Here is a 13694-nt window from a genome sequence, read left to right on the forward strand (position 1 = left end):
TGAACTCGCACTCTGATATTGGATGCTTGTTTCCGGTGGCAGTTGAGCTTGCTGTGCTACAATACTGCACCCTTCTAATTTCTTCCAAGTTCGGGTATGGTATGTTTTTGTTCCCATCTCCATTCCAAACAGAGTATTAGCTAATTTCCTGTGTGATTTCTTTGCTGTATAGGAGTGCGCTAATTTCCACAAACTATTTTTGCAGTATTCTTTCTGCTCTTGATTTTTAGCTTTGTTCCACTGTCATCAGCAAAGATACTTTGAATGACTTCCATCTTTTAAAATTTATTGTGTCTTGTTTTGAGAGCTGAAATGTGACATATGACGGGGAATATTCCATGTGCACTTCAAAGGAGTGTTTGTTCTGCTGCTGTTAGGTGGAGCGTTCCGTTGGCGTCTGTCAAGTGTGCGTGGTGGGTGCTGTTGTGCAAGGCCTCCCTGCTCTTGCCCAGCGGCCGCCAAGGTCGGGCCTCTCGGGGAGCAGGCAGATTGCTCCCTACACGGCCTCGGGTTGCATCCACAGTTCCCCAGACCCGTCACGTCGGGTTTGATATTTCCTCCTGTTCTTAGGTGTATTTATAATTCCTATCTTTGCTTCATGGCTGGAACCTTTTAGGTTAGTTAAGTGTTATTTTTTCTCTTTAGTAAAAACTTGTGTTTTGAAGTCTGTTTTGTCTGATAGTACTGCAGAGAAATCCTGTCAGTTTTGGCTCTGCCTTTATATACAAAGAGCTTTTAAATATATATTTAAAAAAAAAAAAACTCTTACAGACAGCACATAGCTGGCCCGTGTGCATTATCCATTATGTTACAGCAAGCCTAGCCTTTTGACTGTAGTGTTTCATTATTTTTAAATGTTTAATTACTGATACAGAATTTCTCAGCAGATTTTGATTTTCTTTGCTTTATCTTGTTTATTACTGTTTTGTATTTTGGGAGGGTAAGATTTTTTTTTTCTTCACTTGATAGAGTTGCTGAAGGAAGCAGGGAGATGGATTTTTCCATTTGCTGGCCCACCACCCAAATGGCTGAGCCTGTCTGCAGCCAGGAGGCAAGAGCTTGCTCCGGGTCTCCCATGCGGGTGCAGGGGTCCAAGGACTTGGCCGTCCTCCTTTGCTTTCCCAGGCCTTTAGCAGGGGGCTGGATCTTAAGTGGAATACCTGGGGCCTGAACTGGAGCTGATGGAATGTTGTTGCTACAAGTGGAAGCTTAACTTGCTATGCCACAGGGCTCCTTTATTTATCTGCAAGGCAGTTTGGGAGAGGCAGATCTCCCATCTGGTGGTTCACTCCCCGGGTGGTTGGCACAGTCAGAGCTAGGTCAGGACAAAGCCAGGAGCCTAGAACTCCAGCTGAGGTTCCCACCCTGCTGGCATCTCACATTGCTTTCCCAGTAATGTTAACAAGGAGCTAACTGGGGAGCAGAACAGTCAGGATTTGAACTGGCACGCACATGGGATGTCAGTGTCACAGCGGGTGGTTTGACTGATGATGCTGCGACACCAGTCCCTTTATTCTAATAGTTATGGGGAGTAGTGTAGCGAAAATTAATGATACAGATTTATTAAGGTTTTTGGCCCTGCTAAGATCCGTTTTCCGTAATTTGTTACTGTGGTCCATACCGCATGTCTAAATAAGCTCGAAGAGCACGGATACATTTACCTGGAGCTGGAGCCCATATGGAATGCGCACATTGCAGGAAGTGAGTGGCTTTACCCATTGTGCCATAAGGCTGGCCCCTGTAGTTACTGGGTAAATCACAAGAGAGACTAAAAACTGTCTGTGTGCTTTCACCTTTATCTATGTGCTTATCTTTATTTGCATGTGAATTTCCATCTGGGGTGTGTGTGTGTGTGTGTCAGCTGGGGGGGGGCTCCCTTTACTCTTTCTTATAAGGCTGGTCTGCTAGGAAGTGGTTGTCTTGTGTTAGTTTGGGATATTTAAATGTCTTGTTTGTGAACACCGTGGCTGGATATGGAATGCTCAGTGCACAGGCTACCCCCCAGCCTCCTCCTGGCTGCTGCGGTTCATGGGTAGAAGTGTGTGAGGCGCTCCGGTGAGATCAAGTATTGCACTGTGGCCCCTCCCAGCATTCTCTGGCTTTGGCAATGCCCAGCTGACTGCAGTTTATCCATATGTGCATCTCTGAGTTTACTTGGATGTGTGAATGTGACGTGGGGCCTTTCTGTTCCTCTTTGTTGGACTTGCATGATGTGCGTGTGGTTATGCTGGACAGTCACATCAGCCCCTGGTTTGCCCACTTGTGTTGCTGTGTCTCCCAGGGCATAAGGTCAGCTGACAGTGTCTCGGACCCACTGGCCCTAGAGTCCCTCCAGTGGCTCGTCGATTTTATTTGCCGTCCTGGTAAATTCCGCAAGTTATATTTGATTCATTTTTTGTCATGTCTGTCTCTTCACTGACACTCTTGCTGGAATTATGCTGCTGTTCTCACAGTCACACATTGTTGTCAGGAGTTCCTTTGTAATCACTGACTTAGATAATTTAATAACTCCAAGATCGAAGTCCCTTCAGGGAGTTTGTGTTGACTGCTTTTTCCAGTTCTGTAGGTGATTTGTAACTTGTAACTTGTTTTTGAAACTTGGGCATTTAAATAATGAAGCTACTCTGGATGCCACTGTGTGTGTGTGAGGGAATGTTGGTTGGCTTAGTGCCCCATGGCCCCTTGCTGGTTTGCGTGATGGTTAATGAGTGCTCAGAGGTCTTTCAGTCACTTCAGCCAGTCTTCCATCTTTTTTTTTTAATGTATTTATTTGAAAGGCAGAGTTGCAGAAAGAGAAGAGACTCCTCAAATGGCTGGTTGACTCCTCAAATGGCCACAACAGCCAGAGCCTGGCCTGTGCAAAGCCAAGAGCTTCTTTCAGGTGCCCCCAGCACCTAGGCCACCTGCTGCTGTTTCCCCAGAAGCATTAGCAAGGAGCTGGATCATCTGGGACACAAACCAGCACCTCGATGGGATGCTGGCACTGCAGGCAGAGATTTCGTGTGCTATATCATGGCACTGTTTAGTCATGGCTGCTCCACTTGAGAGGGAGTTCCTTGCTAACCAATGTGGCCATTTGCCAGTGCTTTTCAGACATCAGCATTCCATTCACCCAGGAGTTGGACTTCCCTAGCTGAGTGAGCAGCCTCAGGCCAGGCAAGTACAGAAGCCAGACTGCCGCCCTGGATCATAGCAGCAGTCCTGAAGATGGGGCGTTCGAGGCAGTTCCAACCCCAGGCTGGTCCGCAGTGACTGTCAGGCTGCTGGGCCACTGTGGAGTTGGGCAGAGGGCAGTGGGGTTTAGGATGAGCTAAAAGGCCGCTGAGATGGAGCTATTTTCTTGAATCAGCACTCCACACACGGTTTGTTGTAAGCCTTTTATTTTTTAGAATTGTAGGGGGAAAATGTATCTTGACCATTTTTTCAAGTATTTTCATTTGCTTTAATGGGAGGTGAAGGTTTTGGGAGGTCCTTACACTGATCCTTTGATTACATATCAAATGATTTTAGAGCAAGCTCCATGGAATCAGGGCTAGTGCTTCCTGGCTGTCAGCATGTCTTGTGTGAAAACAAGGAGATCAATCTGGTTGTAGTCATCTGCAGGAAACTGGAGTCACAGAATTGAGGGCTGGTGGGTTATACTTGAGCCAATCACAGAGGAGACTCTGCTCAGAACTGCACGTTGTCTGTTACGGCCCCGGGAGGAGCTGATGGTGTGCAGGCACTGTTAGCTTGAACACCAGCTGGTCCCTCTGTGGCTGTAAGGTTGTGGGTGACTAATGGCTGGCTCTTGTCTCCCCAGATGACTTCCCAAAGCCACAGATCATCACCCAACCAGAGACCACCATGGCCGTGGTGGGCAAAGACATCCGGTTCACGTGCTCAGCTGCCAGCAGCAGCAGCTCGCCAATGACCTTTGCGTGGAAGAAGGACAATGAGGTTTTGGCCAATGCGGACATGGAGAACTTCGCCCACGTGCGCGCACAGGATGGGGAGGTGATGGAGTACACCACCATCCTGCACCTCCGCCACGTCACCTTTGGGCATGAGGGCCGCTACCAGTGTGTCATTACCAACCACTTCGGCTCCACCTACTCGCACAAGGCCAGGCTCACTGTGAATGGTATGGCTGTTCCAGTGCAGAATTCCTTTAAGGCTTGTTTCCTTTCCTGTGCTGGGAAGGTTGTGGAAAGCAGGGACATTGTGACAGCCTGCTTCTGGGCCGTGTTTGGGTAGCAGGAGGGAAGAGCATGTCATTGTTGGCCTACTAGGCCCCTGGGACCTAGGGCTTTGTCTGTTGGGGTGTCCTGTGTGGCTCTCCATGGGGGATATCATTGCTAGCATGTGTGGAGTGCCTGCCGTGGCAGCCTGGCCAGCAGCCATGGACATGCCTGTCATCTAGGACCTGGTTTGGGTGCACATCCTTGCCACTTGGCATACTGTGCTCTCAGGGAAGTCGCAGGCCTGCGCTGGGAGAACCCACAGGGCAGACGAGCTGCTGAGGCAGAGGATTGGGGCAGTTCCTCTCCTCCTGCCCCTAGGATGCTTCTGGGTAGCTGCTGGCTGGGCAGCCTGGCAACTGCTGCCCTGCACTCAGTAGTGGTAGTGGGGGCCCCAGGCAGACGATGGCACTAGTGGTGCTGAGGGCGTAGACTGATGCCCAGTGCAGTGGGGAGTGGGAGTTCTGAGTGCCAGACATGTCCCTGGCTTTGTGTCAGCATCAGCCACACCTTACCCTGCATCTGTGTTTTACAGTGTTTCCATCATTCACCAAAATGCCCTATGACATCGCCATCCGTACTGGCACCATGGCCCGCCTTGAATGTGCTGCCACTGGCCACCCTAACCCGCAGATAGCCTGGCAGAAGGACGGGGGCACCGACTTCCCTGCAGCTCGCGAGCGACGCATGCATGTCATGCCCGACGATGATGTGTTTTTCATCACCGACGTGAAAATAGATGACATGGGGGTTTACAGCTGTACTGCCCAGAACTTGGCTGGCTCCATCTCTGCTAACGCCACGCTCACTGTCCTAGGTTTGGCCACTGATAGCTCTGTGTGTGTGTGTGAGACAGACAGACAGATAGACAGACATAGAGAGGGGGAATGAATGGTGTGTGTGGGGAGGGAACTTGCAGGTGTCAGATCCTTCTCCTAGATAAGCTTCTATTGCCCGGTGGAGTCTGGGCACCCACTGTACTGGCTGCTGCTTTTTGGAGTCTTGGCTTGCTAAAGTTTTTCTGGAACAAGTGGTTCCATTTGATTTTAAAGAAAATTGGCAGCTGTCAGTGATTCAGGAGTCTTTGTGAGACTCAGGCCTGCGACATTTAACTATGCCTTGCCTGCTGCATTGGGCAGGCTGGGTGCGGCCTTGGTTAAGAACGAGTCCACAGCTCTGTCTTGGCCAGAGGGCAGTCCACACTCCGTGAAGGGGGCCCCAAGCACGGGTCTCCCGTGGTAAGAGTATGATCTCAATTCCTGCAGAGACTCCATCCTTGGCAGTGCCCTTGGAAGACCGTGTGGTATCTGTGGGAGAAACAGTGGCCTTCCAGTGTAAAGCCACCGGGAGCCCCCCACCCCGCATCACCTGGCTCAAGGGAGACCAGCCGCTGAGCCTGACCGAGCGCCACCACTTCACCCCGGGCAACCAGCTGCTGGTCGTGCAGAATGTGGTGGCTGAGGATGCGGGCCGCTACACCTGCGAGATGTCCAATGCGCTGGGCACGGAGCGCGCACACAGCCAGCTGAGCATCCTGCCCACCCCTGGCTGCAGGAAAGACGGGACCACTGTGGGCATCTTCACCATCGCTGTGGTGTGCAGCATCGTGCTGACGTCACTGGTCTGGGTGTGCATCATCTACCAAACGAGGAAGAAGAGCGAGGAGTACAGCGTCACCAACACAGGTCTGTGGCAGGAGTGAGCGGGGGTGTTGCTGCAACACAGAGCGTGGCAGTGCTGCCAGGTCCCTGGAGAACTCCAGGTCGTCATCCCAGGAAGCTGAGCTCTGCAGCCTGCTGCTTCCGGAAGGGCCCTTGCGTGTCCTCTCCACACAGCCTTGACGGGGAGGATGAATGGTGAATACGTGCGTGGGTTTGTCACATTCCCCTCATGTTGCATTGTCCTGTTTCCCTGCAGACGAAACCATCGTGCCACCAGATGTCCCAAGCTACCTCTCTTCTCAGGGGACCCTTTCAGACCGGCAGGAAACTCTGGTCAGAACCGAGGGTGGCCACCAGGCCAACGGACACATCGAAAGCAATGGTGAGGCCAAGTCCCCCAGTGCTCCCTGTGGCCCCTGGCCCAGGCCAACGCCGGACCAGTTCAGGTCTTTGTAAGGCCTGCAGAGCTTTAAGGTCCTATCACTCGGGAAGTCACTGTTTTGGGTGTAGTGTCTCCCAGGCAGAAGGGAGGGTTTCCTCACCTAACGGTGCCAGGTCAAGAGGCCAACCCCTGTGTGTGCAGACTCAGGCAAGTACAAGTAGTGAAGTCCAACATGGAAGCACCTTCATTGCCTGAATGGTACTGTCACAGCTATTTGGCGTTCACACTGTACTGGGGGCTGATGGAGGATGTACACAGATTACAGATAGGGTTTCTTATAGATAAAAGCTTGCCTAAGTGTGGTGGTGTCCCTAGGAGCCCAGGGAACAGCTTCTGGGGATACTGAGGAATGAGCCCCGGGGGCAGCAGCCAGAAGTGCTCAGCTTCAGGCACGGAGCGCCTGGGTGCTTGTCCGGTGCTGCCAGGGCTGTTCCTTATGAGAAGGGCGGCTTGAAAAAACATACCATCCGGGCCCGGCGGCGTGGCCTAGTGGCTAAGGTCCTCGCCTTGAAAGCTCCGGGATCCCATAGGGGCGCCGGTTCTAATCCCGGCTGCTGCACTTCCCACCGTGTTCCGTGTTTGTGTTCTGGGAAAGCAGTCAAGTCGAGGATGGCCCAAAGCCTTAGATGGGAGACCTGGAAGAGGTTCACTGGTTCCTCTAGTGAGTCAGCTAACAACTATATAGGTTCAAAGAAAGAACTGACTCTCAGGGCCCGGCGGCGTGGCCTAGCGGCTAAGGTCCTCGCCTTGAAAGCCCCGGGATCCCATAGGGGCGCCGGTTCTAATCCCGGCTGCTGCACTTCCCACCGTGTTCCGTGTTTGTGTTCTGGGAAAGCAGTCAAGTCGAGGATGGCCCAAAGCCTTAGATGGGAGACCTGGAAGAGGTTCACTGGTTCCTCTAGTGAGTCAGCTAACAACTATATAGGTTCAAAGAAAGAACTGACTCTCAGGGCCCGGCGGCGTGGCCTAGCGGCTAAGGTCCTCGCCTTGAAAGCCCCGGGATCCCATAGGGGCGCCGGTTCTAATCCCGGCTGCTGCACTTCCCACCGTGTTCCGTGTTTGTGTTCTGGGAAAGCAGTCAAGTCGAGGATGGCCCAAAGCCTTAGATGGGAGACCTGGAAGAGGTTCACTGGTTCCTCTAGTGAGTCAGCTAACAACTATATAGGTTCAAAGAAAGAACTGACTCTCAGGGCCCGGCGGCGTGGCCTAGCGGCTAAGGTCCTCGCCTTGAAAGCCCCGGGATCCCATAGGGGCGCCGGTTCTAATCCCGGCTGCTGCACTTCCCACCGTGCTCCGTGTTTGTGTTCTGGGAAAGCAGTCGAGGATGGCCCAATGCATTGGGACCCTGCACCCATGTGGGACACCTGGTTCCCGGCTTCGGCTTGGTGCGCACCGGCCGTTGCGGCTCACTTGGGGAGTGAATCATCGGACGGAGGATCTTCCTCTCTGTTTCTCCTCCTCTCTGTATATCTGACTTTGTAGTAAAATAAATGAATCTTAAAAAAAAATACCATCCCCTCAGCTAGCACAGCAGTCGGTCCTTCCAGAAAGCACGTTTGTGAGACGATGCTGGAGGCCCTGCCCTTTCGCTCTCACCTGGTGTGGATCTTTCGCAGGTGTCTGTCCGGGAGATCCGGGCCTCTTCCGTGAGGTGGACGTTCACGGCGTGGCGTGCAGGCAGCCCAGGCTCTGTGCTGTGCACAGTAAAGAACCGTGGAAGACGCTGGAAAAAGCAGATGGACCTCCCGGCCTGCCTCCACAGGGTATGCAGGGCTGCTGCTTTTTGAAATCAGGATGGGGGTTGGGCTCCCTTCCTGAAGGAAGATGCCTTACTCTACCTGCCTCAGAACTGGGTGGTAGTCAGTGTGCACTCAAGCAGCTCTAACCTGTGTCTAGGTCAAGTGCAGAATGGTGTGTGCTGGTGTGGAAAGCCGGAACGGCACTTTGCTTAGCAGCAAGCATTGAATATTGTGAGTAGTTCAGAAGAGTATGGCACCTGATTCAATAATGTTATCCTGCTGTCCATGCTGGGCACACCAGTACCGGTGTCATCTCAGTGCCGCTGTCCTGTCAGCATCCTTTGGGAGAGCAGGGTAGACGGCTGGTGCCCCAGGCCTTGCTGTGGGGGTGGAGAGCAGCAGCCATGGTTCTCACCAGTCTTTGGCTCTGTCCTTCAGACCACGGTGGAGCGGTCATGTGCAGTGACCGCAGCTCTGCGGGGGACAGTTGTTCCAAGGACCAGGCCTTGCAGTGTCAGCCTGTGGCCAGGGACGCTACGCAGCCAAGTACACTGAGCAGCCCGGAGCCCAGCCACAGTGACCGAGAACACTCTCCACATCCTCCGGGTGGTGGGACTGCTGATGGATCCCACATCAACTGCAGGGGGTCCTTGTACCCCAGCAACCATGACAGAATGCCCACAACCACACAGCAGCCAGCGGCACCTCTGGCCGGGAAAGGTAACCTTTGTACTGCAAGCAGCCGCTAGCCTGGGTGCGAGGCAGCCGCGCGGCTGGAGGCTCTGACCTGCCTCTCCTCTCGCCTAGAGGATCTTTCTGGGACGTTAGTGAGGTCGTGTGAAGTGGATGCCGCCGAAGGGCAGCCGTCGTGTGCGCTGAGCGCAGCCCCGGGAGCCACCCTGGCATTTCCTGCTGTGCCGGTGGCTGCAGCCCTTGTTCCTGCGGGCATGTCCCCCTGGCCTGTGACTCGAGGCCCTAGTCCTTGCCACGCACAGGACAGCTCCCTGGAAAATGCAGGGGGCTGAGAAGCTAGGCTTGGTCTACCTCAGCTCTGGTCATGGCAGGACTCCGGCAGAGGGAGGAGAGGCTGTGAGGAAGCCTGGCTGCAAGTGTCTGCGGTGTGTGCAGAGGTGCAGCTTCCACAGGGAGGCGCCATGGCTGAACGGACTGCCAGTGGTAGCATGCAAGAGGCTATTTGTGTACAAATGGCAGAAAAAAGTATTTGATACCATTGTACATAAGAGTTTTCAGAGATTTCATATATATTATATATCTTTTACAGAGGCTATTTTAACCTTTAGTGCATGGTTAACAAAAAAATTACACAGTTTTGACACTATTATTTTTCCTATCAGGTTGCTGTTTAATGTTGGAGAGGGTGGGGGACAAGTTTTGGTGCCTTAACGCGTGGCTGGAATTTAGAGGCTAAAACCACCTTTGTTCCGAGGAGCGGGTGGGGTGGGAAGGAGGGGAACTTGCGTTTGTGTTGCACGTGGCTGCTCGGCAGTCAGACGACCTGTGGGGAGCTCCCCGCAGCGGGGGCGCATTCACCTCGCGGACGGGCACTTTGGCGTTTCAGGTTTTCAGTTCGTTCTTGACAGAGCCCAAGGACAGTGGCTGACCTGTCACGAGCAGCTGGTCAGACAGGGAAGTGCTGCCTCTCTCTCTTCTGGGAAGTTCATCCTACTAACACATGCGCCCCGACAGTTATTTTAGAGGCTGTCTTCCAGGCTGCTGGCGTTGGTTCCTGTGGATTGTCAGTTCTGCCAATAGAATGAAAAAGGAGATAGTTCTTACTTTTCAGGGCTTGCTGTTTCTACTGAGGATCCAGAGCAGGCCTCTGCCCACTGTTCCCTCACGCAGGTGGAACTGGGCTCCGACTATACAAGATTTAGCCCTTGACCTCGGTTCTGGGTATATTTGCACTTTGGAGATCTGTTGCTAACCATCTTGTGAGTGCCAATGTATTATAAATCAATGAAAACTGCATTGGAACAAGGTCCTTAATACTCAGAAAGCAAGTGCCTTTAGCTTCGATGCTAAAAGAGGGGACAAAATACTTAAGTTACTGCCAGATGTCATCACTGTTTCAAAAGGTAAGCACATTGAGAACTGTAGTTCAACAGCTATGTAATAATTTACTTCCACAAAATACGTGAATCTGCTGCTTCTGAGAGGCAATGTGAAAGAGGAAGTATTACTTTTATGTACAAAGCTATTTATTTATAGAAATTTTGGTACAATGTACATTGCAAAACATGTAAAATATTGAAGTGTCTAACAAATGGCATTGAAGTGTCTTTAATAAAGGTTCATTTATAAATGTTACACATGTGGCAGGAGTCATTATTTTACATACTGGTATTTCTTAGTTCCAAACAGATTCTCTTAACAAATGCAGCCATCATGCCATAAAGTATCCCTTTCCCCCCCAAAATGGGAAAAAAAAATCCAGCCTCCAGACACAGCTGGATTCCTGAAATTTTGCTGTGTGCCCCTCTCCACATGGAACGTGTCTGGCAGGCTGTGCAACCCCAAAGCTGCATGAACACAGGGCTCCCCACTTGGGGAGCACAGTGTGATCTGGCCTAGCTTCCCCCAGGACTGAGGCCCAGTCCCTCGGCAGCTGCTCACGTCCCGTCACTCACCGCTCGGCACCCTGGCTGCCTCCTTTAGGATACAGTCGCATGTTTTTCTGGGTGAAATCTGAGGGTAATTCCGAGCAGCAGGCTGCCTGTCCAGCCACAATGCCTGCCGCACACCTGTACTTGAACAAAGCTGGGCTCCTCCAGTGAGGCGAATTAACCCAAGGAAGAAACACACACACGGCAACTTTGGCCCCAAATCTACTTCCTTTGCCAATCTAGCCTTTTTGTTTAAATTAGAAGCATCTTGTCTTCTGCTGAATCCAGCATGTGGTACCCAAAATGAAAAAGAGCAGCTGGACGCTCAGAAAGGACTGGCCTTGGCACTACCAAGCTTGTTTATTAGAGAGGGCCTGAGGAAACTGTTCAAGGCGCCGCCACGGAGCCAGCTGCCCCTCTCAACCGCCTGCCAGGGACCCTGCAGCCGATAGCTGCTCAGCACTGCAGGCTCAACAAAGGGGCCCTAGCATTGTGCTGGTCAGGTGGCCGAGCTACTGGCTACTCACCTGGCAGACTGCCTCCTCAGGAGTGGCTCTTCTTCATGGGTTCTTCCTGCCAACTTCTCCCAGTAGGCTGCGCATCTGGTCATAAGTCCCCAGGAAGATGAAGCCGCCTAGGCTTACGGCTGTCACGCGAGGGAGGATGCCTGCAAATAACCTGGGAACAGAGAAGAGTTCAGGACACGTGTGTACAGAAAGGGCAACTTCTAACACCACAGCTTGTGTAACTTAGCTTCCCGTGGTCAATATGCCCACACAAAGCACTGAAAATGTTTTTCTTTTTAGAAGGGCACTAAATTACATTCCCAAGGAGACTTGTTGATGTTTGAGACCAGCTGGCTGTTGGCTAAATGGCTACAGACCAGACAGCTCACTTGTTAACACTCTGAGTTAAGGACATACATACTCTGTCCAAAATAGTTGCCTTGAAAAACATGTAGGCCCTTCTCTACTAAGAAACGATGACATGGTCTTCATAAAAAGGAGCCCGAGGGCTAACTCCTAGGCCAGGCCAGCACCCCCCCTCCGGCCCCCAGCTACAAGGACCCATGTGGTCCCTGAGTGGGACGGGGAGGGTTCATGGCCAACTCTGCGGCTCCCACAATACAGTGACCAGTCTCCATGGATTGCCTGTTCTTTTTCCTGGCCTGTTTAAGCACTGTAGGGGTGCCCAGGGTGGGGAGGGAACAGCACTGACACCTAGGCTCAGCCCACCACAAAGTATCGCTGGGCGCACGCTCACACTTGCAGACATGATCCAAGCCATGCACAGAGGCGTTCAGAGATGTTCTCTGCTGCACTGCTGAGCCGAGACTACAAATAACACACGTCTGGTCGGTAGGAAGCAGTGGAAAGCTGGAGGGGCAAGATGGGGCAGCTGACAAGGATGAGGCCCCAGAGACACCAACATGTTAGAATATACAAAGCAGCCATGACAACAAGGCCTCCAGCCCCATGTGCACTGTGACTACATGTCTGAAACAACAGGAGGCTGTCCCAGCTAGGAGCAGCCCAATGGTTTGTCCTTAGGAGGAAAAACCCAGCATTTAAATCACCCAGTGAAAACTACATGTGAAGTGTAAGAGCCACAGCAGGCACTTGCCCTGAGATGCCAGTTAGGTGACCCCCACCCCATCTCACGGTCTCCAGGGTAACACATCTTGCCAGTTCTGGATCCCAGCTTCTTGCTGATGCAGACCCTGCGAGACAACAGTGGGCTCACATACCTGGGTTCCTGCCACCCACGCAGCAGCCTCAGCTCCTGGCTGTCCAAGGCTCTGGCCCTTGCCTGCATCCCAGCCCAGGTCACTGTGTGCCTGTGCAGAGCGACCCTGCAGAGGGGAGGGGGCCCATGCTGCTGTTGTGCACTCTGGCACGTTTCCAATAGATACATCTCTTCTACATCATGGAAAGCCTCTTTTTCTGATCTAAAAAACCACCATCAAAAATTCCACAGTATATCATAATATATTTTTAATAAGAAAAAAACTGCTCAGCTCAGCATCTTGCCGACTGCTCTTGTATGAAGAGGGTACTGAAGGCAAAAGGCAAAAGTCAAAAATGACTGCTTGGGGCCCCTGCTTTGATCTGGTCTAAAACCCAGCTGGAGGTCCCTGCCTCTGTCCAAAAGGAGCATAAAAGGCAGGCAGGAGCTGAGCTGAGCCACAAAACTCACCTGCCTGTAGGACTGGTCTCATTTCTAAAAGCCAGGGTTTCGCTGAGCTCTTGCTGCCACTCTTAGGCAGGGCAGATGGAGGCCGTTTATGGTTTCCCTAGATGACAACTGAATCCAAGCAGGTAATTACAGCCTCAGAGTCACTTGCAAAGTGAGCAGTCAAGCCCCAAGACAGACTTCTCAGTGGGGCAGGGCTGTGTCCCTGTGCCCTGGGATCAACTGAGAATGTTCTAAGCACTGAGCATCGGGCCGAGCGCTAAGTGGGACCTCGTGGCAGAGCAGCTGCTGTACAGAGGCAGAGTCTGGAAAATCAAAGGCCGGCAGACTGTCAGAAGGGCAGCAGGCAGAAGCAAGCCCAGACTGACACGGTTTCCATCTGCTCTGCAGCTACGCGGGTGAATGACCACATGGTGCTTGTATTGAGCAAAGTGCCCTGGAGCACCTGCTTCTGGCCAAAACATGGATGGGATGGCAAAGTGGGCACCCCTGGGATGTACCACGAGGGGCACGGCTGGGAGAAGGGATCAGCTACGACACTTGGACAGCAGTAAACTCGTGAGTGCTCAGAGAGGCAGCCGAGGTGTCATGAGGGCTGGGACGCCTGGGACCACAGCTCAGAGCAGCTCCCCTCCACATGGGAGCAGGACTGCCTCTGGTTTTTCTATTACTGTCTTACTGTCAGACTGTTACCTTTTATCACATTAAGGAGGGGGCTAATTAAAACTTATTTGTTTCTAAGTGGCAACCTTGGCTGCCTAGAATGCTTAGCCAAGCACTACATTGTATTCATCAAGTACAGCCCAAGACTTTCA

At 52.2% G+C, this 13694-nt stretch overlaps 2 protein-coding genes across 3 annotated transcripts in view; one reads left to right on the forward strand and one right to left on the reverse strand.

Annotated features, from left to right (window-relative positions):
- Positions 1–8884, forward strand: part of LRIG1 (leucine rich repeats and immunoglobulin like domains 1) — a 116533-nt gene extending 107649 nt beyond the window's left edge. Inside the window, exons 13-18 of the mRNA XM_036497456.2 lie at positions 3803–4123; positions 4756–5037; positions 5486–5905; positions 6138–6263; positions 7940–8086; positions 8501–8884. Coding sequence (XP_036353349.2) covers positions 3803–4123; positions 4756–5037; positions 5486–5905; positions 6138–6263; positions 7940–8086; positions 8501–8811 — 1607 coding nt within the window. The 3' untranslated portion in view covers positions 8812–8884. The remainder of the gene's footprint in view (positions 1–3802; positions 4124–4755; positions 5038–5485; positions 5906–6137; positions 6264–7939; positions 8087–8500) is intronic.
- A 767-nt stretch (positions 8885–9651) lies between these two features.
- The window catches only part of SLC25A26 (solute carrier family 25 member 26), a 102415-nt gene continuing 98372 nt past the window's right edge, over positions 9652–13694 (reverse strand). The window contains exons 9-10 of one of the 2 annotated variants that reach the window (XR_009247315.1): positions 11214–11364; positions 9652–9825 (exon numbers count right to left, since the gene is read on the reverse strand). Coding sequence is in view for 1 of the 2 variants with exons in the window: in XM_058678396.1 (XP_058534379.1) it covers positions 11247–11364 (118 nt within the window). In the remaining variant the exon portion in view is untranslated. The remainder of the gene's footprint in view (positions 9826–11213; positions 11365–13694) is intronic. The other variant, XM_058678396.1, reaches the window with a different exon arrangement.

The sequence above is a fragment of the Ochotona princeps genome, chromosome 21, assembly GCF_030435755.1.
Source record: "Ochotona princeps isolate mOchPri1 chromosome 21, mOchPri1.hap1, whole genome shotgun sequence".
Classification (NCBI taxonomy): Eukaryota; Metazoa; Chordata; class Mammalia; order Lagomorpha; family Ochotonidae; genus Ochotona; species Ochotona princeps.